This window comes from Scophthalmus maximus, chromosome 4 (genome assembly GCF_022379125.1).
Source record: "Scophthalmus maximus strain ysfricsl-2021 chromosome 4, ASM2237912v1, whole genome shotgun sequence".
In the NCBI taxonomy this organism is placed as follows: domain Eukaryota; kingdom Metazoa; phylum Chordata; class Actinopteri; order Pleuronectiformes; family Scophthalmidae; genus Scophthalmus; species Scophthalmus maximus.
The window spans coordinates 15533942-15559000 of NC_061518.1; the positions used below are offsets into that span (position 1 = coordinate 15533942).

A 25059-nucleotide genomic window follows, 5' to 3' on the forward strand; every position below is an offset into this window, starting at 1 on the left:
TTGAATTTTGCTCTACGGTTCTATTTAGTTTTCACCTGATGTGTCATTTTGGATGTCACAACACGCTGGAACGCAGGGTCGGTAACTGATACGTAAATAAATGAATGTCGTTTGTACCAGGGCTGCAACTAACCATTATTTTCATTATCGATTAATCTGTTGATTATTTTCTCGATAAATCGATCAGTTGTTTGGTCCAGACACCAAAAAATATTTAGTTTTAGTGTCATAGAGGATCAAAGAAACTAGAAAAAAATTCACATTGAAAAAGCTGAAATCAGAGAATTTTGACTTTTTTTCATAAAAACTACTCTAACCGATGGATCGATTATCAAAACAGTTGGCGATTAAACTGGTTGATGATTACTAATATATTTATCGATTAACTGTTGCCACTCTAGTTTGTACCCTTTCATACTCAAGACAAAAGCCAGACTGTGAGTATCAGTGGGGGGTTTCGGTGTGAAAGGGGCTTTTATAGAGAAATGTTTTAATGCTACATAATTTAGCAAATCTCTACTGGTCCTTTCCTCCTCAAATTCTGAGCTCCAGCTGATGTCGAAACAAAACCTCGGTCCTCTGCAGCGTTTTAGCAGAAAAAAGAAGAAGAAATCTTGTCATTTTCTTTCATTTTGTTAAATAATTCAAAACTTGTGAGTGCAAAGATCAAGGTTGGAAGTCGAAAGCTATACAGATCAGACACAGATTGCAGAAGCCAGGGTTCTGGCAGAAGGTAAGTGTCTAAGAAAATGTTGCTTCTGGCAGAAAAGTACTTCAGACGTTACACCTTGCACCCAGCCAAGTGGATAGCAAAGACAAGAGGCATAATCAAATGTATACTTTATTGTTTGCATGAAATTGTATAGAGGCAGTTGAATGCATTTTTTTTTTCACAGTTAATCAAAAACATTTCCGATTGACAAGTCTCAGCAACTAAGAAATTTAAGGCTGTGCTAAAGTTGAGTTCTCAATCCCCAAAACGGTCACATTTCCCTCAAACCTCTCGCCGATGTCATTTGATGTTCACATTTAATCGCTCATCATATCAAGTGTCTCGTGTCTGGATGAACTCTGTGTGGTTCTAATACTCCTGATTGGGAAGTTCCCAAAAATGCCACATTAAGAATAACGCACCTTTAGCAGTTTAGTATCAACAATTACTGTTAATCTGGCTAACATGAAATAAAACATGAAATAGACATGACCTAAACCCAGATAAGTTTTAATGTCTCCACCGGATTTCCTTCACATGTTTAACGATTGCATTTTTTTCACTGAGGAACATTTCATAATTACTCCAGTAATTTCCGCAGGCCATCAGGTGGCTGTGTGTATTTAAAAGGAACTGCACATCGATATCCCCAAATTAGAGCAGTGTCGATTAAACGATGGAAAATACCAAACATTACACATTTAGCATGAAGTGTTACTGTATGTAGAATACATCTTAATTTTGCACTTATCTCTGTTATATATAGCACTTGACCTCTCACCCTCCACTGTCTTTCTCTCTCTGAATATTAAACAATCTGACAGCAAAATGGCCATTAATATTAACACTCTCCATGCATATGTAATAACATTTATTCATCATAGATTCAGCACTTCCTCTGAAGGATACCTTGACTTGATGAACAGTGGGAATGTTTTTACTCAGCAGGCAGCTGCCATATAGTGCAGCAAAGAGGTTTATACACTGATAGTTTCGTGAGTATCATCAGCGCGGCGGTGGCCATGATTTGCTGCCAGCCAAACTCCATACTTTTGTCTCTCTCTTCCCCTGTCCCCCGGTCCCACTCTCCACCTGTCCTGCTTTTCACAGAGTCGTGCAGTTAAATAATTGAGGTGGCGGGTGCGCCGAGTCTTGGCTAAAATAGAGTTGCAGTTTGCAGTGGAGCACTTGATGGCTGAACCCCCCCAACCTTCCGAATTCATGTCTGCATAAATCCTCTGCACTGCTCTGCCATGCTTGACTCAACCACAGAGTCATTAATATGGCCACCGGCTTTTAATGTCATAGCAGGATTTCTAGGTTTTCTCCACAGGTGTGTGGGGAAACAGTGACACCTTTGCTTCTCTTTCTTGCATGTCATCTTGCAGCGAAAGTTTCAACATTTTTCGCAGCCTCATCTTCATTCTCTCATTGTCATTGTGTGTGTGTGTGTGTGTGTGTGTGTGTGTGTGTGTGTGTGTGTGTGTGTGTCTGTGTGTGCGTTTGTGCATGCATATCCCAACCAGTCTCTTTCACACACTGAGGAGAAACGCAGCTGTGAAGTGAAGCACTGTTACAATCAAGTGTACAGACAAGAGCCAACAATGGCAGTGGAGTGGAAAGTAGCATACAGTTGTCTGGACATTTAACCACTCGAAACACACTCGCCCATCTGCGCGCTCCATAGTTATTGTTATGTAAAACTGTGCACATGCATGTAGAGCTAAGGGGAAGGGAAAAGGTGTATTAGGTCATATGTAGACTCTCCAGTAATGACTATACGGTATGAGCACTCAAAAGACTTTAACAACATCAACTGAAATCAGAAATGACTGTGTCAGCTGATGTTGAGGATGTTAGTCATGAAGGAAACCATGATTAATCATTAATAACAACTCACCTCACTCTGACTGTGAGTCATAGAACATGGTAATAGAGCCTGGCAGCAGAAGACAATTTCAGCTTACTGTAGCATTGACACACTCCTGTGTTGCACGGCCATGTCTACATTATGGTGGTTATTGGCCTAAAAGTTTCAGAGCCAAATATATAACCAAATTTTTTTTTTCTGGCCCTGATGTGATGCATTTCAAGCCTCTGGTGTTAGAATTTCTATAAGTTTGAACCCAGTTGTAAAGAAATAAAAGCGTAAGCTTTGCTTTCTGGTTCAAATTGTATTGTGGGCTGAGTGGCTTTGGTGACAGAACTCTTTTAGATAGACATCTCTGGTTTGCTGACTGGCTGGAATTGGATTTGTTGCATGAGCAGGCAGAAAACAACCAGGCGACTGCTGGCAATCTGTTGGTTTGGTTACTGCACGCGCACACACACACACACACACACACACACACACACACACACACACACACAAACACACATACACAAACACAAACACACACACAAACACACACACAAACACACGCACAACCCCCCCACACACAAACACACAAACACACACATACACAAACCCCCCCCACACACACACAAACACACAAACACACACACATACACCCCCCCCCCCCCAACACACACACAAACAAACACAAATATATGATTCACTAACACTCCCACTAGGTTGCAGAGCTGTGGACTGTGTTGACAGCTTTCACTGAGAGAAGCGAAGTCAGTGAAGGATTCTTCTGCTTCAGTTTATGTGCTTGTGTCGTTGTGAGTCTGTGTATGAGGTTGTGTTTATGAGTCTGTTGTGGTCAGTGATTTTGTTGCACTCCAGTTGTGGAGGGAGTTCAACTGCTGATGCGCAATGCAGCCCAGGGCAAGACAAGTGCAAAGTGTGCGTGGGCGTGCGTGTGTGTGTGTGTGTGTGTGTGAGTCATTGGTGGAGAGAGAAAGCGACATTTGGGTAGGAAGGAAGTGACCTGTATATCGGATGGGAAGCGGCACAACTGGTGACCACACACACACAAACACACATACACACACACACCACGTTGAGCCCTTGTCTCACAACTTGTTTCATGGTGAGCCCATGCTTGGATGAACCACAGCAGAATGTTGAAGACAAATGGCAGGAAGAGACAGAGAGAGAAGCAGTACAATGCATACAGTTTTCCTCCTCCTTTCTTTCACATTACAGTTTTTTTTTTTTGATTGCTAACATGCATTGGTCCAAACGGAAGTCACATTGTCAAAACTTTTCACACAGTCAGTAAAACAGAAGTCTCTGTGAACCAAACTGAATGACTTTCCATTGCTTTCACACAAAATGCTTTCAATGACCACATTCTCCAAAATCCATGAACTCGTTTCTCATTCATATTCCACCAACTGGAAAACACTACATATTTGCAGCACATTTTAACACACACTGTCGTCAAAACTGTTACAAACACATTCAGAACAGAATGATAGAAAATATCATGCATTTCTGCATCTGTTGAAACATATAGACAATCTTGCAGAATAATTACAGTAAAATGAAATAATAATCACTCTGAAAATAGCTGATTACAAATTCAGATGAAAGTCTACAAATGTGTTTTCAGTCTCTCGACCAAAACAGTATGAGTGATCATACTGTACATATTGTTGTTGGGTTTTTTGTAATCAGTATGTAGCCTTGGAATTTTAGTTTTGTTTTTGTTCAACCTTTTATTTTGCACAAGTAAATTACAATATCGAAGGGTATAGAAAAATATTCATATACATTTATGTATGTATGTATGAGAGTTTTTAGTTCTAGTCCAACACTGTGGTTTGCATTATGAAATCCACCCAGAGAGACCCACAAACCCTTTTTGTGATTTGTGTGATCACCAGCTCATTCACATGTTGCTCACAGACTTGGAGCCAATCATTAAAAATAAATTGTGTGCCAAATAAGAGCTAATTCAATTTTCAGGAGGCATGCATGGGGTCATAAGTGTGGAATGCATGTGAACGGCTGTGTAACCTTGCAGGGGCCCTGAATAAAAAATATATATAATGGGGAAAAAAGGAAAATAAAGAATAACGTGAATTTACAATGGCATTTTCTTTTTGCACTATAAGTCGTCACGACATTTAATATTAGTGCTTTTGCAGGTTTTCAAAACCATGACTGGTTGAACCTAACTCTTTCTCTGCTAAGTAGGTTTGGCATGAGCAGCAGCAGCAGCAGCAGCCTCAGTGCTCTGAGTACACAGGATGCGTTCAGGTACAGTACTGAGTAATGGTCTTCTGTGTTACGGTTTGCTCAGAGCCAAACACTCAATCACGCTGCCTACACACATAGAACGGAAGAAAATATACTTTCATAACAGTATTCTTCTTGCTGCGTTTACTCACAGGTGAAGTGAGTGAGTGAAGTGTGCACCCTGTATTGCTTTGAATAGAAAAGAAGTATTATTTTGCCGTCAGATATATGAGATGCACGACTGATAGAAGCGGGTGTTGATGTGAACAAGAACAAATAGGTCAGAAGAAATCATCCACATCCTAGTTCAGCCATCTATCACCTCTAGGTGGTTTTGATGGATCCTCGATTGGTGCTGTCAGTCCAGACCTTCTGGACTGTCTGCTTTATGAAGCTGTTTCATAAAGCAGACAGTGAGAGAGACACCAGGCGGGAGAGTAATCGAGCAATATTTATGCATGTCTTTGCCTCACGCTACTGTGTGTGTGTGTGTGTGTGTGTGTGTGTGTGTGTGTTTGTGTGTGTGTGTTGTGCCCGTGTGCGTGTGCATGTGTGTTTTGATCAATGAGGAGGGCGTCCATGCAGCCATCCTTGTTAATGTGTCTGACCGTGAATGACCCTTTAGTAGTGAGGACGGACAGATGCATTAGGAAGAACGAGACAGAGGAGAAAGAAGACAGAAAGACATCGACAGAGAGAGAGAGAGAGAGAGAGAGAGAGAGAGAGAGAGGCTTCATCCTTCCAGAAGGGTTTTTCTCAAACTTTAAACTAAACTTGTGATGCCAATTGACCTGAGGCCAGTTTTAAACAGTTGCTTTTATGTTGTCTAACTCTATAATTCTCCAGCTGTACAGACAATTAAGCCCGCTGATCAAACACCAAGTCTTGATGCGACTGGTCCATTGTCTTCAATCTAACACTCACTTTCAGCTTTCTTCAAAACAGAAGGATTGTAGAGTGTGTGCGGCTATTTTAGGCCTGTAGCATTACAGTTTTTCAATTTCTAAAATGTGTTTTCCAACACTGAGCAGACTCTTGACAGAGTGCTTTCAGAGATCCTATTTATTTATTCAGAGCGTCACACCCTCCTTGCCCCGTGAGTGAGTTTTGGCCAAGAAGAAGATGGAGCGAATGGTTCAAATTTCACTGTAGTGAATTCTATTAAGGTAATCAGATAAGTTTTCTGGCAGGAGACCTGCCGCTCTGCTACCGTAAAATTTAAAAAAAGATATATATATATATATATATATATATATATATATATATTAAACTTTCCACAGCGTACACAGCAGTGGGAGGGCATGTCAGCTTTAAACATGTAATTGATGGGAAGTTAATTACACTTTTAATTTGTTGTTAACTTTGTTGACTCAGTGCAAAAACTAAAATTGAGCACAGATCATAAAAAAATTATGTTATCAGGTAGATGGTATATCAGACAAATGTTAGGTCTGATATGATATCATTATAGTAATAGTATATATAGTATATATATATAAGTAACAGTGTGGAAAAATGTTACACCTTAAAGTATTCATTTTTTCTTTGCGAACAGCAGTCACTTGCAAAAGGTTAAATGATGATAATACTTATGGCTTTGTAACTACATGCACAGAGATTTGGCACTGGAGATGCTAATACTGCTTATATAGATTTTTGAGCCAAAAAATCTCCAACTCTGTCTGGAGCTTACTGTTTGCCAAATCCATCTCCGCTATGGCTCCAGCTCTGATTGGTAAATGACAGGACATAGTGAGAGCTGGATGTGACTCCTGGCTGGCTCGGTGGCTGACCGGGTGTCCAAAGCTGCACTAAAGGGGATTGTTCAAATGTAACAAGGGGATGATGGCAGGGGAAGCACTGTTTTCATTTTCTTCTTTCTCTGAAAACATCAGCAAACTGTCTATAATCTGTGTTAATACAATGACCCAGGTTTTATTTTGTAATTTAACAGGAAAACTCTCACATGTATTTTTCTTTCTTCAGTTTAATGTTTCAGTATGACTAACACTTCTGATGGTTGTTTTTTGTTTTTTGTCAATTTATGTCTCTATTAGATAGCCATACTGGAGAAGTGACCGGAGATGATGGAGAGAGATGCAATAAAGATCCACGGCCTGATTCATAACACAGGTGTTGCAGGTCATTATCAGAGTCTCAACCTCTTTCATACAGAGGCGTGATAAAGGCTGGACATATTTTATCATCTGCCAATGAATGGTTTCTATAATACTGTAAATATTCCCTTAGAATTGCATGGTCATGAATCTATATACAGTCTTTTTGCCCGTCTGTCACTCTCCCTTGGTCCATACCACGTATTGTAAATTAGCACTAAATATGCGTTGTCCTAAACTGAACTCAATGATGTGGTGAACATGACAAAGGAAAAAAAAAAGAATAACGTTAATATGGCCCATCCTAAATACATTAAATTCCACCAACAGAGTCAGGTTGTCATAATGTGCCATGACAGGAATACCAGGTCTTAAAATGACATTGACAGGGTTAAGCCAACTTCTCAAAAATCATCTGTCTGTAATATCAGCTTCTGTGTACATAATGACCCACTGGCAGTGACAGAGGCTGGACACTGAAAGAGCAACCGCACGGCGATGGAAAAAAAAAAAAAATAAGAATTCTCCAAAATCAGGTGAGAATGTTGACAACAGGACACTGAGACGACAGAGCTTTGACAGTTGAGCTTATGTTATCGTGCACAGTAGGACTTCCGGAGCTGACAGGGTTAGGGCAACTTCTCAGCAGTGCAAAAATGATCCCTTTTCTAACTCAACTAATTTTACACATAGATCTCGTCCATGTCTTCAAACACTGATCATCCAAACTAAAAACGGTTACATTTTTCCTTTTACAAGAAGGGAGAGGATTTCAGTTTATGGATGATAAATAAATACTTGACGTTAGCTTTGCTCTTTTAATACAGGTGTTTTTTACTGTAGACATGGAACAATAATGATCATGTAAGAATGTACATACTTTAAGATTAGTGAATCTAGTAGATCGGCACCAAAAATATTTCACATTCCCAGAAACCGGTTTCATAGAAAATGAGATGTGTCACATCTGGTATTCCTGGACAGCTACCTACTCACCAACGTACAGGACCTTCCCTCCTACCTTTGTACATTTCAGTTCATGAGCTGAGTCATGATTTGTTAAAGTAAACAGCCCATGGACTGATAGCACAAATACAGACTGGTAATAAAGCAAGGCTGTTATCTTCACACCAAGAGCCCCCCATGAAAAGAAAGCTGAAGGAGCGAGTGGGATGGGGGGAAAAAAAGATAGAGCTGTACAAGTTTGACAAGGTGTTTCTGAAAGATATGCGAAAGGTAAAATAGAGCTAAAAGACTGCGGGCACCACAGACGTGGGCATTCTCTGCTTTATATCTTATTCACTCTCATTATCTCAATCATACACAATCATGTAATTATTTACCATTATTATTATTATTAATATTATTAGTAGTAATAGTAGCAATCAGATTGCGAGTGCAATTAAGCTATTTTCATGGCTGTATGAAGTAAAACCTTGTACTACAATTCAGACAACATGTGACCTCTGTTTATTGAAGCTACACAGGCAACACATGTCCAATTTGATCATGATTATGATTAGTCTTTGAGGTGTGATTACACAGCAGAACATACTGCTTTGAAGCTGCAATATCGACCTCTTTTCATTTGTATTTGTAGTTTTTCACTACTAACAGACAAAGCAAGAGCTCAAAGGGCACACGGTTGCCTTTAGGGCCAGCTGACATGAAATAACAAAGTGGATAATAAACAATAAAAAAAAACATCAAGAAAGGCCTGAATGTTCACAAGCTGTGTTGAAGAAACATACACACAACAAACATACTGTATATCATACGTAAAGGCTAAATCTGAAGCGTGTACAACGTGGACCACAGTGTGTTGGGGTACATTTAGTTTTTCTAGGTGTGACAATTGAAAGCATCTGAGATAGCAATAAGATGTTTAAAAAAGTGCTGGTGGCAGCCGTGATTAAAACATTACAAGCACAATACACCGCGATTGTACAGTGATTAAGAGAAAAAACAAAAGCAAAAATGAACCAGTGAAAAAGCCATTCAGCGATTATGCTGCGTAAAAAGCATAATCACGCTACGATAGCCCTGCCGTCAGGTGTGTATCCAAAATGTCAACTTTTTGTGAACGGAGGAAAACATTCATTCAGCTGAAGGACAGTGCTGAAGAACTTGTAATCACTCTGCTAATATAATCACCAAAATTAGAAGTTTCAAGTTTTAAATGCAGCGGCAACAATCTGCAAAGAAAAATTGCATGCAAACAATTACTCTAAGGGCAATAATTATGAGCTAGTGCAGTTTGTGTGTTATGAGTGCAGCCTTACTGGTATTAAAATGTCTGGTATTTCATTATTTCATGTCAAATATGGCCTCTGTCTAGCTCGCATTTTCCAATTCTTTATTCCTACTTCTTTCAGTCTGTTACTTCTCTAAGCCTGCACGGTATCTCGCCTGTTCTTTCTCTCTGTCCATTTAAAAAAAACAAACAAACAGTTAGTTAAGGTGAGACAACATGATGCCTTGTGTCTGCAGCTTACAACACAGTGTGCATGCCAGTAAGACCACCCTAGGGACAGGTATAGGTCTCTGGGTGTGCTTGTGTTTCGTGTTCTATTTTTAGACACATCTCAAACAGAATGCATCTTGGGGAAAAGGTACGAGTTCAGCCAAGTGAGGAAGACTTGAGTTCTCTCTCTCTCTTTTCTCTTCTCGTTGTTACCTCCCATTCATCATCTCATCTCCTCCACTTCTTCTTCGTTTAATACCTGGAACATTTTTCACTTCTCTCTCACTACTTCCATCCAAAAGCAAATAGTGGATTTATTGTTACAAACAAAGAAATAACTTCAAAACCAATCAAAGAAAGAAAAGAAAAAGGTTTGCTACAAGTATCTACAGCTAACTAAATACATAGAGGCCTACGCCTATTTTTAACTTCTAGCTCAGACTTTGGAATTAATGTGAAAATTACTCGAAAACTGTCCTAGCATTTATTCTCTCTTTGGTATTCCGTGGACGCTCTCCATCTTTCACTGCAACCCCTCCTCTCCTCTGTTCTTTCTCTCTCAACCATAGAAGTGCTTGGTATTCTAAGGATTGTCCCCTCTCCTCTCCGGTCTACTCCCCTCCTCTTTTTTTTAACTCATCTTTTCTTCTCACTTATCTTCTCTTGCTTCTTGTTGAACCTTCATTGTTTCTCACTCCATCTACCCTCGTCATCCTTCTTTCCTCTTCCCACACATTAACATCCTTTCTTATCATGTTCTCATTTCCCTTTCAAAATATTCAGGTTTTATTAACACTGTTTCCGTAAGACACTACGCATCGGCCTCTGGTTGTTATTCTAAAGTGTACGCAGCAGACGCACATCGCATAGAACAATATACAGTACATACGATATTATGCATATACTGCACCTAATTTTCTGCTCCATGTGTTCTTAGTACCATCAAATTGAACTGCACTGAACTTCTCACATATAAATGAGCAAAACATACGCACAGAGTCAGTGAAGTGGATTCACTGACGAACAGCGTAAACTTTAAGTGAAGTGTTGACTGCAGTTCACCGTTTCCTTTTGTTTGAGAGTTTTTTGAATTTGGTAGAGGTACCTGACAAACCTGCCCAAGAGCTACATGGAATTACAGGATTAGAAAGGTGACCATGTACCAGAGCCTAAAGGGGCAAGAATACAATACAAACCACACTGAAAGTATCACTGAAAAAAAACTGGAAATTATTGATGATGGTGAAACTTGAAGATATGTTGTTATATTGTATCTTCTGTATTCATTGTACTTTGTATTTTAAATTGTTCTTACATATAATGAAGGTTTATTACCAGCAATAGCGTGCTGTGTTCCTGAGGGTGTGTTCGTGTCACTTACAGTATCTGCCATGTGCCAACTGTGTCTGTGTGATTGCTTCTGACTGTGAACCAGCTCAGCCTCTCACTGAACATCATCAGAAACTATCACCAGACAGACTACCTCATTTATTGTAATCGCAATAAGGGTAAGTCCCTTATTGTATTGTAAATACTGGGTTATAATTTGTGCAGATCATTAGTAACTCCAAGTTTCAAAAATAGAAGTCTGCCATGTTTTTGGTCACTTCTGTGGAGGTAAAATTGTATTCCTGTGATATGGATGACCTAATATCTGCATAAAAATATAGAGCAATACTCACAAAAACTGAATATCAGAGTCCAACTGAAAGCACAAAAAGTTTGAACAGATGTCCAGTTCAGCTTCAGGTGAGAGCTGCATTTAATTTCAATAAAATATGTAGACTTTGAAAAGCAGGATCTAGAGAGCTCTCTGAACTCCATTTGGAGTTTCACTTTGGTTTCCACAGTGTTGCTGTTTCCTGTAGAAGGCCAACTAGGCTTTGCATTTATCACCACAGTACATTTATCACAGCCTGACAATGAGGAGCACACCTTTATCTGCATTGCCTGTGTTGTTCTTCCATCACCATTGTAACAAAAGCTGATGCTGAGGTAAAATAAAAAGGACCTTAAAAGAAATAAAATGTCATGAACTTGCAAAAATGTTTTTTGTGTGAACAAAGAATCAAAATGGTCATTCATAACGAAATTATGAACTAGAATGACACTTTGTAGAGTGCACACCTCCACCAACAGCCCCTTTAAATGTGCCAAATTGCACACACTCAGTCCACATTAATATGCATGTTTTTTTAAACAAGAGACATTAATTATTACCTGGGAAATTGGTGAAAATGTAAAAAAAAGCCTCACAATGTTAAAGAACGTGATCTAAAAAATCCTGGATCCACCCCTTTTTCAACAAAACAAAATATGTTGGTTCTTTCTTGGCTCACCGTTCTACCAAATTGCTGACAAACAAACGGACAGGGGTTTAATAACCTTCTTGGCAGAGGTAATAATACTTCAAATTTGATATATTCACACAGTAATCCTGGGAAATAACAATGGACAAAAGCTATTTGGGAAAATGACAATAGATCTAAAAAGGTTATTACATTTGAAATGCAAGTATTATACTTGGTATTTGTGTCAAAATATAATCCTAATGTGTGAACCCCTACTAGGTCTTGAATGAGACTTTCATTTTTCAGTCCAAGTCATGAAACATTTCATAGCTTTTCAACAGAAACATTGTATAAGCCACCGTCACAATTTTATAATAACAATAATAATCTGCCTATTTCCTTTGGGTGGCACTTTTGTGTTAAAGATTTAAGGTGTGTGAGCCAGAGTTAGAAACCCAGACAGTGAAAGCCAGACAGAAACTAAAAGCATGACTGAGAGTTAGAGGGAGCGGGGCTTAAATCACAGAAAGCTAGCCCCTTTCTGTCAGGAAGATTGTTTGACTGATTTCATAAACTCTGCTTATCATCTGAGAGAGAAACATAGAGGATGAAAAGGGGACACACAGATATGAAAGTGCAACAGAAATCTTGTATCTCTCTCCCCCAGTTCACATTAGATTATTACAGTGCAACTGCGCAGCATTGAATTGTAACTGGTGGGACAAAAGAGATAAGAAAATCAAAACTTGTGAGGTCCCACTTCATAATACCAGATACATCCCATATATCTTTTAATGTGGAATGTAAAATAATTTCCCTCATGCCGACCTATTCTCTGGTCAGAGACTGGACTAAGACAAACGTCGATGGATGAATACTTTTTGAAGGGAACACACAATAGATGTGAGTCTTGTATTGTGAATATTCCTGCTACAATAAGAAAAGTGTAATTTTATTCTGTAGCTTGGTGGTAACTGTTTACATCCTGTTAAGTATACTGCAACACGTGACAACACAACACAAAAAAAAGGATAAGGTATTTTTTGCATTTGAGTGAATGTTACGTTTCCTGTGCATTTCATTGAGCAAATTGTAGCAATAAGATGGGGTCATAGATTCACGAGTCAGAATAGCTGTCGAATTCTTAGGTCAGTCTGTGGTTTCTGGCAGGAAGTGTCGCATGCCTAACTCAACTCTGATTATGTCCGAATATCTTTCGTTGCCAACCCATGGATGTGCTGAACATTTCCCAGGTGTGAGTGAGCATACACCCCAACTCCTGCCCTCATAGCTAGTGTGCTGAGAGACCAGTTAGTCCAAACAGACTGAAAATAGCACACGAAGGGTGCAACGTTCAAACCACTTAGATGTCTTATTGACTTGACTGCATGGTGTGAAGTTGATTACCCACTCACAACACTCACTGCAAGTATGTGTGAGAGTCAGAGAGTGTGCGTCTGGGCTCCGACAACATGCTTTCATGATGGTGGCATCACCTTTGGACACTCGGATGCCCGGCCGTGGACACACACATACACACACGCGAGCACACGGACGTACACACATACACACACGTACATACACAGCAGGATAGTTGACATTGCTGCTTTGATCGATGTAGCCGACTACTGCTGGCGTCAGGAACAACGGCGTTGTATGACACACTCCCACAGTGAAGAGCTTCCTATGGCGTTCCAGTCAATATGGGTTAATGGTGTAACGGACTGCTTCTCCCTTTCCTCTCACCCTCGGTTGCTCTTTCATTCTCTTTATCTCTCTGGCACACACGCACGCACGCACACACTGCAAATATGTAGCAGCACCTGCCAATCCAAGTTGACAAATCCAGCAGTAGTCCTCCCTTCCTTTAATGATTTGCTATGTTTGCTCTAAGAAGCTTCCCTGCTGAATCCTTTGGCTTTGACTAAACCCACCAACCTATTATTCTCAATGAGACACACACATGCTGATAGGAGTATAACAGGTCGATAGCAAGCTAAAAAAGGCTATACGCTGGTAACAGAGAATTGCAGTAAATGTCAGTCATAATCATACTCATTGAAATCCCCCCTGGAAAAAAAGCCACATTTTGCATGAACTGTGTGTTCAGTCCCAGTTGGTTGCAGAAGCGTTTCCTCTTAAGATTTGAAGGGATATTACTGTTATATTTTTATGAACCTGAATACACACTGAACATTGTATAATCTGTATTTTATGTACATTTGCATGTTTTCATTTACATGTATGTGCTCTACTTTAAGACATCCTATTACATACATCAAAGCAATATCCATACGCATATTATATATAAAACAAGCCCATTCATGTCCGTCATCTTAACCATTTCCATTTCAAACAGCTAATATTTTACATGTATATATAACACATTTCATCAGTGTGTATGAAACCCATTTCCTCAACAAGCTAATCAAAAGGAAATCCAAATGAATTAATTTTCCTCTGGAATGACTGAGACTTGTTTACCATCTGACTTCCTCTCAGATAGATGGGAGTCTTTGTTGCTGTTGCCAAATCTACAAGCTCAATAATTCTCTGACCTAATAAAAGGAGTTATTATTGTGAATTTATAATTGCTAAATACAGACCAGAAGTATTTCCCTACACCGGCAGTTACATTATGTTCCAAAGAAACGCATGCCGTCAGAAATGCTGATACTTGCTGGGGATTGAAACAGAAAGTCAGTATTCTTGACCTTTAACTCCATGTTTATTATCATGACACAAAGGTCCTCTAACATCAAGGAAATACTTACCTTGATCTTCTCCTAAACGTATCCACATTTTTGTGCCTAAACCTAACCAAATCATCCATCTACGGTCCATTACCTTTATTTGTTACCGTTTCCTTGACAATAAGGGCCACGTACACCTGCTGCTGGCATGTTACTTATTGCTAATGTCCGAGATTAGGGACAACAACAGTTTGAAGGCTGGTGCTTGTGAGCACAAATGGTAAAAGTTTTAGATATTCAAAATAAATCTCTCTTTACAGCCACAAAGATAGCAGCCTGAGCAGGAAGGTTGATGATCTCTGAACCTAATGGAGCAATGTGTTGATTTTTATTTTTTATTGAATTTAGGAAGTTGGCCATCTACAATGGAACCCACCACTCCTCCAAAAGTGTGGGATGGAGACTTCAGCAGTTGTGACAGCAACTTGAATAATAAAGGGGAATCCACACAAACAGATTTACTTCACTCACTTAGATTTTTCACTCATCAAATACGCACTACTCTTTATCTAAATACTTCCAATATCAAATCAAATACTATCACATGTAGTAAGATATGGTAAGCCCGTATTGATCTATGGGGAGATGTTTGGTGTTGCGGCAGCACAAAGGGACGTGAGTAATGAATGATGATTATTACAACTATGTTTTTTGTATTGTTATACTTTCTTCATTGTTCTTTCTATATAGAGCAGCAACCGGGGACCCCCCCCTATTAGTCCATTGTTTTTTGCATTTTTTGGATCTCAACAGGAAATCTTTTCAAACACACATAGCTCTTGCATTTGATATGTATATTTTGAACTTTGAGCTTTCTGCAGTCACTGTAGGTCTGCCTGGTGGAGGGACTGAACTTAATGAATCCAGTGGTTGCTTTCGTCTTTAAAACTGTTTTGGTCCAGTAAACTTCTGATGCTACTCAGCCGCTTGAGGAGCGTATGATCAGCCATTCTCTTTTCAGCTCCTCAGGAGCCGCCGTTAATATGACAAGTGCATCTGAGGACAATGACAGTCAACTGGAGGCTGAGCAAGAGCTAATGTGGTAAATACTTAAAGTGAAATTTAACCAAACAACCAACCACAATAACTACCTAATAAACTAATTAACAAAACTCTCAGTTGAAGTCGTTTGTAAAATAAGCATTGCATGTTTTATCACATGCAATGCTTCATGGTTTCATGGTTCATTACAAAAACCTCATATTTGAAAATCCATATACAATTTTCTTTTTTTTTCAGTGGCAACATGCCAATTTATTGTAATGGCAGCCCACTGCTGTTAAGTGAGGCACAGTTCTGTGAAATAAAGGGACTACTAAGAAAACTATCCTGCTACAGGCATGGGAAAAACTCAAGATGAATAAATCTTGCTTATATGTAACATCGTGTCTAAGGACCTAAACTCCCAGAGCAGGAGGCTACAATCATTTTGCATTTTGTCCAGTGGTTGGTGGCTACAGGGCTTCTGCCACAGTCTGTGCAAAGCCTTGCATCTAGTCAGCAAGATTTAGAAGCTCCTAAAAGTGTTTCTAATGGATTCTACAGTAGTCTGCACAGCAGAGGGGGAGAGAGTGAGTCAGAGAGTCAGAGAAAGAGAGAGCGAGAGAGAGGAAATGCCAACACCAAAGGGGATGAACTTCCTGCAATTTTACAGATCTAAACACATTCAGGCACGGACACTCATTCATTACATGTTGTAATGCAGTGTAAAAGTGAATGTAGAATATCCCACACTGCACATGGGGACATGGTGAGCATTGCAATAATAACAAGAAATGACAAAAAAAACTAAAATACCCATGACCTGTAACACGTGCTGGAACATGAAACACACACATACAGTAAACACAGGCCTGCCTCCATCTTTCTCCCCTTTTCTCTTTTTTATTCATGTTTTAGTCCCTCGACTGCATTTTCAGAGGGATCACTATTTAATCCCTATCAGTTTTGAATGTGTGTGTGTGTGTGTGTGTGAGAGAGAGAGAGAGAGAGAGAGAGAGAGAGAGAGAGAGACTCTAAGTGTATGCATTTGCCCTGTGTTTCATGTTCAAAGTCCCTTTAAAGGGTTTCCAAGTCGTGTTTTTCACAGAAGTTCCTCAACAGGAGAAGAAACTCTGCAGTTAGCCAAGGGACAGAAAAATGTTCACCCTACCTCTTTCTCTTCATGCTGGGCTCAGACTACAGGAGTTTAGAAATCCTGACCGATTTTGAAGTCTGGTTGCATCACACACTGAGGAGAATCTTTGCAGATATTCTTCTCTATAATCTCAAACATGCACACACTACAAGCTTTGAAAAATAAATGGCACTAGAAGATATTGTTAAGATTATCGCACCACTTCCCGTCACCTCTCTGCCACGATCTCACGACGAAGAATGTGTGGTGCGACAACTTGCTCTATCAGAAATAATGCTTTGCGGTGATAAAAAACAAACAAAAACAAGAAACAAGTCTGGATGAGAAAATAATTAGGGAGACACTCCCCAAACTAAGCTGTCCGCTGAATGCATGGGTCTTTAATGTTGAGCAGCTGACAGTGTTGCTAGCAATGCAAACTTGGCAACACTGTCAGCTGCTCAACTCATCTCTGTCCTTGGTTCCTTTTGGAAAGTACAAACGTAATCATCCAGATTTTAAATATCAATTCATATAATTATCTGTGTGTGTGTGTGTGTGTGGATATGAGAGTTTGAAGATGACGTTATGATGTCTTCTTTGTCTTAAAGGTGGTGGTTGGAGTGAATAATCCTCTCTCCCACACCTACACCCACACAGCCACAGTTTGTAATGGATGGGCCTGGTTCTTTAAAGCAGTTCTATAGTATTCTTATTCAAGATGTTAAATGAGGATTGTTAAGACATTTTTTCTTCTGAAAATAATTTGTTTTATGGTCATTTGTATACTGGTCTTATATGACGTTTACCCATTAAAAATACATTTGTCACTAAAATAAGATGCAACAGGTTCTGTTTGTTAGAATTTAATTACTATTCACCATCATTTTGTATTCATATTGTATCATTCATTAATACTCATTTTTAACAAAAAAAAATATTGAGATTGAACTCGTGAACCTAATAAACCCATACAATATATTTTATAAAGTCATTTTATAATGTCAGTGATAAACAACAAAGCTGCACTGACAAGGTTCCCAACATGCAATATTAATACGTTAGAAATGTAATAAATAGTCACATGTAATAAATCTGAAAGATGTTTCATTTGTTGATTAATTTATTCAATTTACCAAGGTGTATAAGCAGCAGGGAGACAATTGTTGTTTGGAAGTGCTTCTTGCTGCTAAGCAACAATTAGAAACTCATCTGATGAAAGGAAATCTTTTACTAATTTTAAATATTCATAACTTTTGGCATTTGGCACCATGAGTGCTAAACACTTTTCTGGCTCCAGCAGGAACATGCATCAAGGTTTTTTTTCTTTTATTGTTTTACCATTCAAAAACACTGAAATCTGATGCATCTGAATACAAAATAAACACAACACTATTAGTGTTGATAAAATATGAGTGAAAAACTCATATAATTTATTTTAGAGATCAACTTTTTGTTGAATGTTGGTACAAAAAAAAACAGCATTTAGGCCAAACTATATAGATATTGCCATTGCAATTTTTTTTTAAATTGACAAGAGCTCTGAACTTCAAGTGCATCGTACTCAGGCAGCCACTGAAAGTCTGTCTTTTTACAATGATGTAGGATGTTTGTCCTCTTGAATCCAGTTATGTTATACCCTAATGTGTAAACTAGAAACAGAAATAAAATCCACTCCTCCTGTCAATCTACTCTCCCCTCACATTCCCAGCCAACTCTCTTTCCACACCTCTCTCTCTTTAAGCTTCCCTCTTCACACCTCTCTATACTCCTCTCTCTCGCTTTCTGCTTCAGGGGAAATTAATTGATGATAATCTTGTCTTGCAGAGCTGGTTTGCATACTTGCTTTTTTTTAATCAGCGAGGCCTCACTTTCCACCACTTATAGCTACATTTGTCCCATCCTCCTCTCTCTCTCTCTCTCTCTCTCTCACCATCCATTCCTCTCTCAGGCGACCGGGGTCTTATCAGCTAGTTATGTGTTCAGACTTATAGTTCAATTTGGTTTCCTTTAATAAAAGAATAGAGAAAAGATTTGTTAACAGAACTGGCTGTGTTAACAGAGGGGCAGAATAGACAGGGGAGATGGGCTGTTAAAGACAATAACAAGACAGGGCCGAACAGTAGAGAAAGTTGGAGGAAGGGAGAAGACAAGGTAGACGAGAAAAAAAGGTGAAGAGTGGGAACAGTGTCATTTCTGTTGGATCACAAGTCAAGTTTAACATTTTTCCAAATTTTTGTCTCAACCTCACTATGTAAAGTGCCTTTAGATAATATATGTTATGATTTGGCGCTATAAAAAAGAAACTGAATTGAATTGAATTGAAAAAAAGAATTCCATAAGGAAATCCAGTTGCAGCATGAAGCCATAGTAACAAGACCGTCCATGGCCGAAATGTGCAACAATGCCCAAACAATTTCAGTAGAGCTACTGACATTGCAAGCTGCCCTCCTTCAAATCTCTCAGAAATGTCACTGAAATTATCCTCACGTTGCTGACTAACATATTTTCTCTTAGCATGTTGTTTCACACATGGAATCATCCTTTTCAATGTTCAATGCACAGTGACTCTGTCTTGGTAAATTATATAACATGGGCCGAGGGAAGTGGGTTGTGAGAACTGGTTGTTCATTATTTGACAGACACAATATCTGAGATATGTTGACGTCGCTGAAAATATCTGTCTTTTTTATATAATTGCTTTTTGAACAAATAACAAGTCCATAGTGTTAAGTGGCACAGTTTGTCTTTCTTCCGATACCCTGCTGTTTATACTGAATCAAATCTGCAATATACATCTGTTTTTCATTTGTCTTTATTTTTTCATTATCGGAATGTTCACTCTGTCACTTGTGTCTTGGCTTCCAATAAACTCCAGTAATACACACAGGCATACAGATAAAGTAGTCAGTAGACCAGTTAGCTGGAACTTGCATATGCCACAACAGATCAAGATTGATGATAGATAATTTTATATATATATATAAGTGTTAAGAAAGCAACATAAAAAAAAAGACATTACCAGAAAGAACTGTCAGTTAAACACACACACACATATATACGCACACACAAACACTCCTTAGGCAACAAACACACTTAGAGGTCCCCAAAGATGTGAAAAAGTGGAAAGAAAAAATAAAGACAAAGCACTTCTTAGAAAAGGGTTTAATGGCTGTCAGGTTTGCTTTAATTCACACACACAAAAGCACACACACACGCACACACACACACACACACACACACACACACACACAGACACAGACACACACACAAGACATTATATAGTGTGATAAAGGTGAAACAGGCACAAACAAAAACACAATAACAGACAGACATACACACACTCACACACAAACACATTCACACAAACACAGAAGTAAATGTGCATTTCTGGGCTCTTACGTTTGTGTTTGATATTTAGAGTTCATGATTCACAGATTAACTGTTACACAAGCCTAATGGAAAGTGTGTGTGTGTGTGTGTGTGTGTGTGTTTCAAAAGGTCGGGCAAAACATTTTCTGACATGCAGCAGTCTTGTCCACAACATTCATACAACACGCAGCGATGAAGCTGACGTGAATATATGCACCTCTCTGTGCAGAAATATAGAAATATGAATACAGGACAGGACAGGTAACTTACAGATTATGAATACAAATATAATGTATAGTCCCACCTGATGGAGGGACAACCAGGATAGCAGCTCTGGGCTGCGAGCCAACAGTCGCCCCCACACAGAGCTATTAACATGAACAGCTATTATCATAATTCAGAAGTAGAGCTCTGCAATGCATTTTCACCTTGAGTCCAGAGGAAGTTGTTTGATGTACATCATTGCTGATTCCACAAATTCCGATCAACAGTTCACCCCGATTTCTCAGTGCTATAAACCAACTGTCTATTAAAAAACTTCTTTGTAGATTCAGATCTAAAACAAAACCAGGCTATTCCTATAGACAGCAAATGATTAGATATCCTCTACTCAACAGAAACAGGCAACTGCAACCATCCTGTGATTTTAATGTTTTGTGATGAACAAAATATAATTCCTAAATAGAGCAGTATCACAATCTGTAATCTGGGTTAAATTTGAGCCTTTTTAAGCCCTTACAAGACTTTTATAAATGGAATTTAAGACTTATTTCACACCGCTTTTAATATTGGCATACACCCAAATACTGTTCGCAGACCAGTTGCAATTGTTAACATTGTTAGTACAGTGTTAACAATTGGGCGGCGCTGGGGCCGATGTAAATGCGGAAGATGGCAAGAACATGCTGGTGGCTTTTCACGGCAGCTTTATGTTTTTTGTTTTGGCATCCGATAAAACTGTAATGTCTTCTATCCACGGTTCCTGATTTGGGCGTATTCGTGACAATTCCAATCAAATGTTTCAATATAATAAAACCATTTAGTAGTGAGACTGAAGGAAATGCAACTTTATGAAAATGAGGTTCATAATCCAATCAATTATCAAGACCTGACCTAAAATCGTATATTCTAGACATTTTAAAGCCCAAAATTATAAACTTTTAAAATACGTGTAGAAACACAGGCCATGTCCAGCCTTGTTTTCACTTCATATAACAAACTGTATTGTGTTTCTTGTCCTCTTAATATTCATAGCCATTTTCCCACATGGTCCAATCCCTTTGCAATTCAAATCTGTCATCACTCTTTCCTCAGTTGTCTGTCTCATGACCATCATTCATACATCACTGTGCACACTCACACATGGTCTTACCTTCGTATACAGCTTTGAAGCCCTGAGCACTGACGGCAAAGTCTGTGGTAAACCACAAGGCCAATATAGATCCACTGCTGACTATAGGGGATGGCAGCATGAATCCTGACAACCTGAAAAACATGAAGAAATGCTTTAAAAATACATCTGTGAAACACAGCAAGACAGTTGACTGTTGACTTCTGAAAGAAAGCAATGAGGCAACATCAAAGTAGTATGTGACAATAAAACGCAATGCTGGTGTTGTGGTGAAGACCGCTGGCTCAGAAGCCATAAAGATTCCTGCTGGCCTGAGATCAGGTTCTTCCAAGACCTTTGTGTTTTGTGTTTTCCTGACTCCTCATGCTCTCAGGTGTCCTGCTGTTGAAGTGAATAGAGAGAAAGGAGAGTGATTTCCCCCTCTCGGAAAGTAAATCTCTGCCACTTACCAACCTAACCGCGGAGTGATTCCAGGCGCATAACCTTAATTTACACTAAAACGTTAAACCTACATGTGATAGGAAAAGTCAGTTTTGTTTGACTGATAAAGCAATGTGAGCTCTTGATTACACTGGAGAGGAGACTGAGAGAGGTGAGAAGAGCTAAAAGGAGAAAAGGGAAGTGAAGAAAATCATTTATTTTCTTCATACAGGTGTAAATGAGATTTTAGCAACAATAGTATCTTGCATCACTCTCAGTTATCTCAGTCGATATTTTTACAGTAATAACTGTAAATATAGGCTAGCTTACATTTAGTGTTAAGTTTAAATAAAAAAAAACTTGCACCCCATCTTATCTTTTATGAGCATTTTATTACTATTTAGCATTATTTTTATTTACATATGTTTATGATACTGTGGATGTTATGTCATTGGTAGTTTCAGGCTGTGTGCGGCATTTTCCTTGCACCTTCAACTGGATACAGGTGCAACCCCATCACAGTGGTGGCCCACAGGGAACAGCAGGTGCATCCTCACATGATTATGTTAAAATGGGAAAAATGTAATAATTGGGAGCAAGCTTTTCTTCTTTATCGTTTACACATATAATTAAATACTATACATCAGCGGCGTAAAAATGTGCACACTTATGCAAAACAAATTGGCTTTGTGCAAGAACAATTACATATTTCATATGCATATGCATATTACATTTATTTCACATTTTTTAATAAAAATATGACACGTCAGAATTCAGCCAAAGCTTCTAACTTCATAAAAGTGAGTAAATATCCCACATAAACATGATGAATGTAACGTGTGTATTTGAGCAAACGTGCAGGAGTATAGCATATTAGCATAATTCATGTCCCAATAATACCATATAAAGTTATGCTTCCTGACCCATATATCGGTGAGTAAATTTATGAATTTAGTATCATTTAAAATGCAGATTTGAACAGAACAATGTCGACAAAATTATCAGGTTCATTTATTTTTCTACTTATAAATGCTTCAAACTAATATGAAGACTTACTAAGTCTCTGGACAAATTTTGTTCGTACCTGAAACTCAAAATAAGAGAAAATTGGTGAATACTGCAAGTTCTCCCCGGTTCACTCATACATGTCTGTATGAATGTCTCTCCATGAGGTCCAATGTGTAAACCTGAACACAAGCATCATCATCATCATCATCCCCTTTTTCCGTGTGTCTGTCTCTGGGAATAAAATTGCACTGTGATTTGTGTCTCGAATGGAGCAGGGACCAAATTATAGTATAGAGTATTTATTTCACACACATGCACACAGCCAAGATTGTCAGAAAGGTAATGAGTAGTAATGGTCTAGCTTTCACTGTATTGATGCACAGACATGTTTCTTCTGTATTCAAGTAGCCATGTGTCTCTCTCTCTTCCAATCCTTCTCTCTTTCCTTTTTTTTTTTGCTCTTTGAAATTTGCTTTCCATCCCAAGCCGGCCAGCACCCTGATCCCACGGCTGTTTGACATTTATGCAAAAATAAGTCAGCCGGGTTTAGACTATGTGACTTTTATCCAGTCAGTCAACTGTTCCACCAGTCAACCTGCTTATGTAATCAGGCAGCCACTCAGTGATTCTAGACAGTCGAGCTTCACAGTCAACCAGCCAGCTTGCATGCCTGTCTGTTGCTTTGTCCATCTGTCTGACTGCCCATCTGTATCAGCATGTTTAACAGTCTATCTCTCGCTCTGTCAGTCTATCAGACTGTCGGCACGTCTCATGTTGACAGACCCTTATATGCTAAGATCACACCTTAGATTGGGCATGCTATTGGAAAACAGCATCAGTGCTATTTTCATTATCGTCACGTGACCACACTTTCACAGATTATAGAGGGAGAAAAAAAAACCTTGGCATAAATCTAAACGAGTTATTCCCTCAAAAGATTGCAGCTGGTGCAGATTGGCAGCATTTCAGATTTGTATAATATGATAACAGAGACCCAGGACATCTTGGTAAAGTGGTGTGTAAGATTTTCATGAAAAGAGAGACAGCTGGAAAATACAGCTGGGAATACTTGGAAATTGGCATTCCTAACTTGGAATCAATGACCCTGTAACTGGGGCCCAAACATGACCACAATAATAATTGAAATTAGGAAAGCAATAGCTACAGGCAAAAAGGTATGTAAACAAATATGCACTATTTGCTAGCATGTCTGATGTCGTTGCATGAACATTATTTTTTCATTTTGTGGAAAGGCACAATAACGTGCGTTTTATGCCAGTGATACCTAGTGTAGATTAATTTAGCAGAACATTCTCCCTTAATTTGACTACTATGGTTCCAGGTATCACGGCATACCATGATATTAAAATTGATGGTTATCATACGATGTACATTTGCTTATTATCAGCATCGAAAACTATGAAATTAATAGAGAATCTAATCTGCGAGATGCACACACATCTCCATTCCTCAACAAATGGCACCACAAATGGCAGACTCATGAACTAAAACAAGTGCCAGGGAAAGACTTTTGATATCCCAAATATGAGGTTGTCCTCGAGGGCGGATGTCCAATATGCCAAGGGAGGGAATACTGACAACATGCTCGGCCATCTTGGAAAACACTATTCCTTTTTGCAGATCAAAATATGTGTCACGTTTGTGATGTTTGTGAAGAAAAAAGATGTGAACATTTAACCACAAAATGCATTGTTAAAATGATTTTCTACATTCTAGATCCTGGCTATATCTCTGTTGTGTTTCCATTTGGTAACCTCTGACTTACAAACAGACACACATATATTTCACAAATTCCAAGCGTGTGAGTTACAGGTACAAACAGGATCAGTTTGGCTGTGCTGTCAAACCCCTACAGTTAAACTGAAAACTACAGTAACATCAGAGTACATTTTCTAATGTAAAGGATGTGAATACTTCCTTCATCACTCCGCCTTACAAACTAACATGTTTACACATATAACTGTTTATTATAATCGCTAACTCTCTATGGGTCTTTATCCAGCTCAACCAACTTTCACACCTTTACTTGAAAAGAGAATTACATGAGACTGCTCATCCATACAAGCCAAATAGTAGTGTGAAAATAAGTCAGTGCGAGAGGTTTTATATTGGCCCTTTTTACAATGGAGTTTAAAGATGGCGTTGAAATGTTGTTTTTCATCTATTTATTGTCAGATACACTGATTTGATTTATCACACTCCTCAGCTAACAACTTCAATAGAAGCTGTTCACAAAAATCCAATTTAATGTTGACTTTCTTAACTGCAAAAGTAAACATTTAGATGAAAGCCTGATGACCTT

General features: G+C 38.8%; 1 protein-coding gene across 2 annotated transcripts in view; it reads right to left on the bottom strand.

Annotated features, from left to right (window-relative positions):
* LOC118302754 (CUB and sushi domain-containing protein 1-like) overlaps positions 1-25059 on the bottom strand; it is a 269330-nt gene that overhangs the window by 201773 nt on the left and 42498 nt on the right. For both annotated transcript variants that reach the window (XM_047331593.1, XM_047331592.1), the window contains exon 3: positions 21330-21442. In XM_047331593.1, the coding sequence (XP_047187549.1) occupies positions 21330-21429 (100 nt within the window). In that variant the 5' untranslated portion in view covers positions 21430-21442. The remainder of the gene's footprint in view (positions 1-21329; positions 21443-25059) is intronic.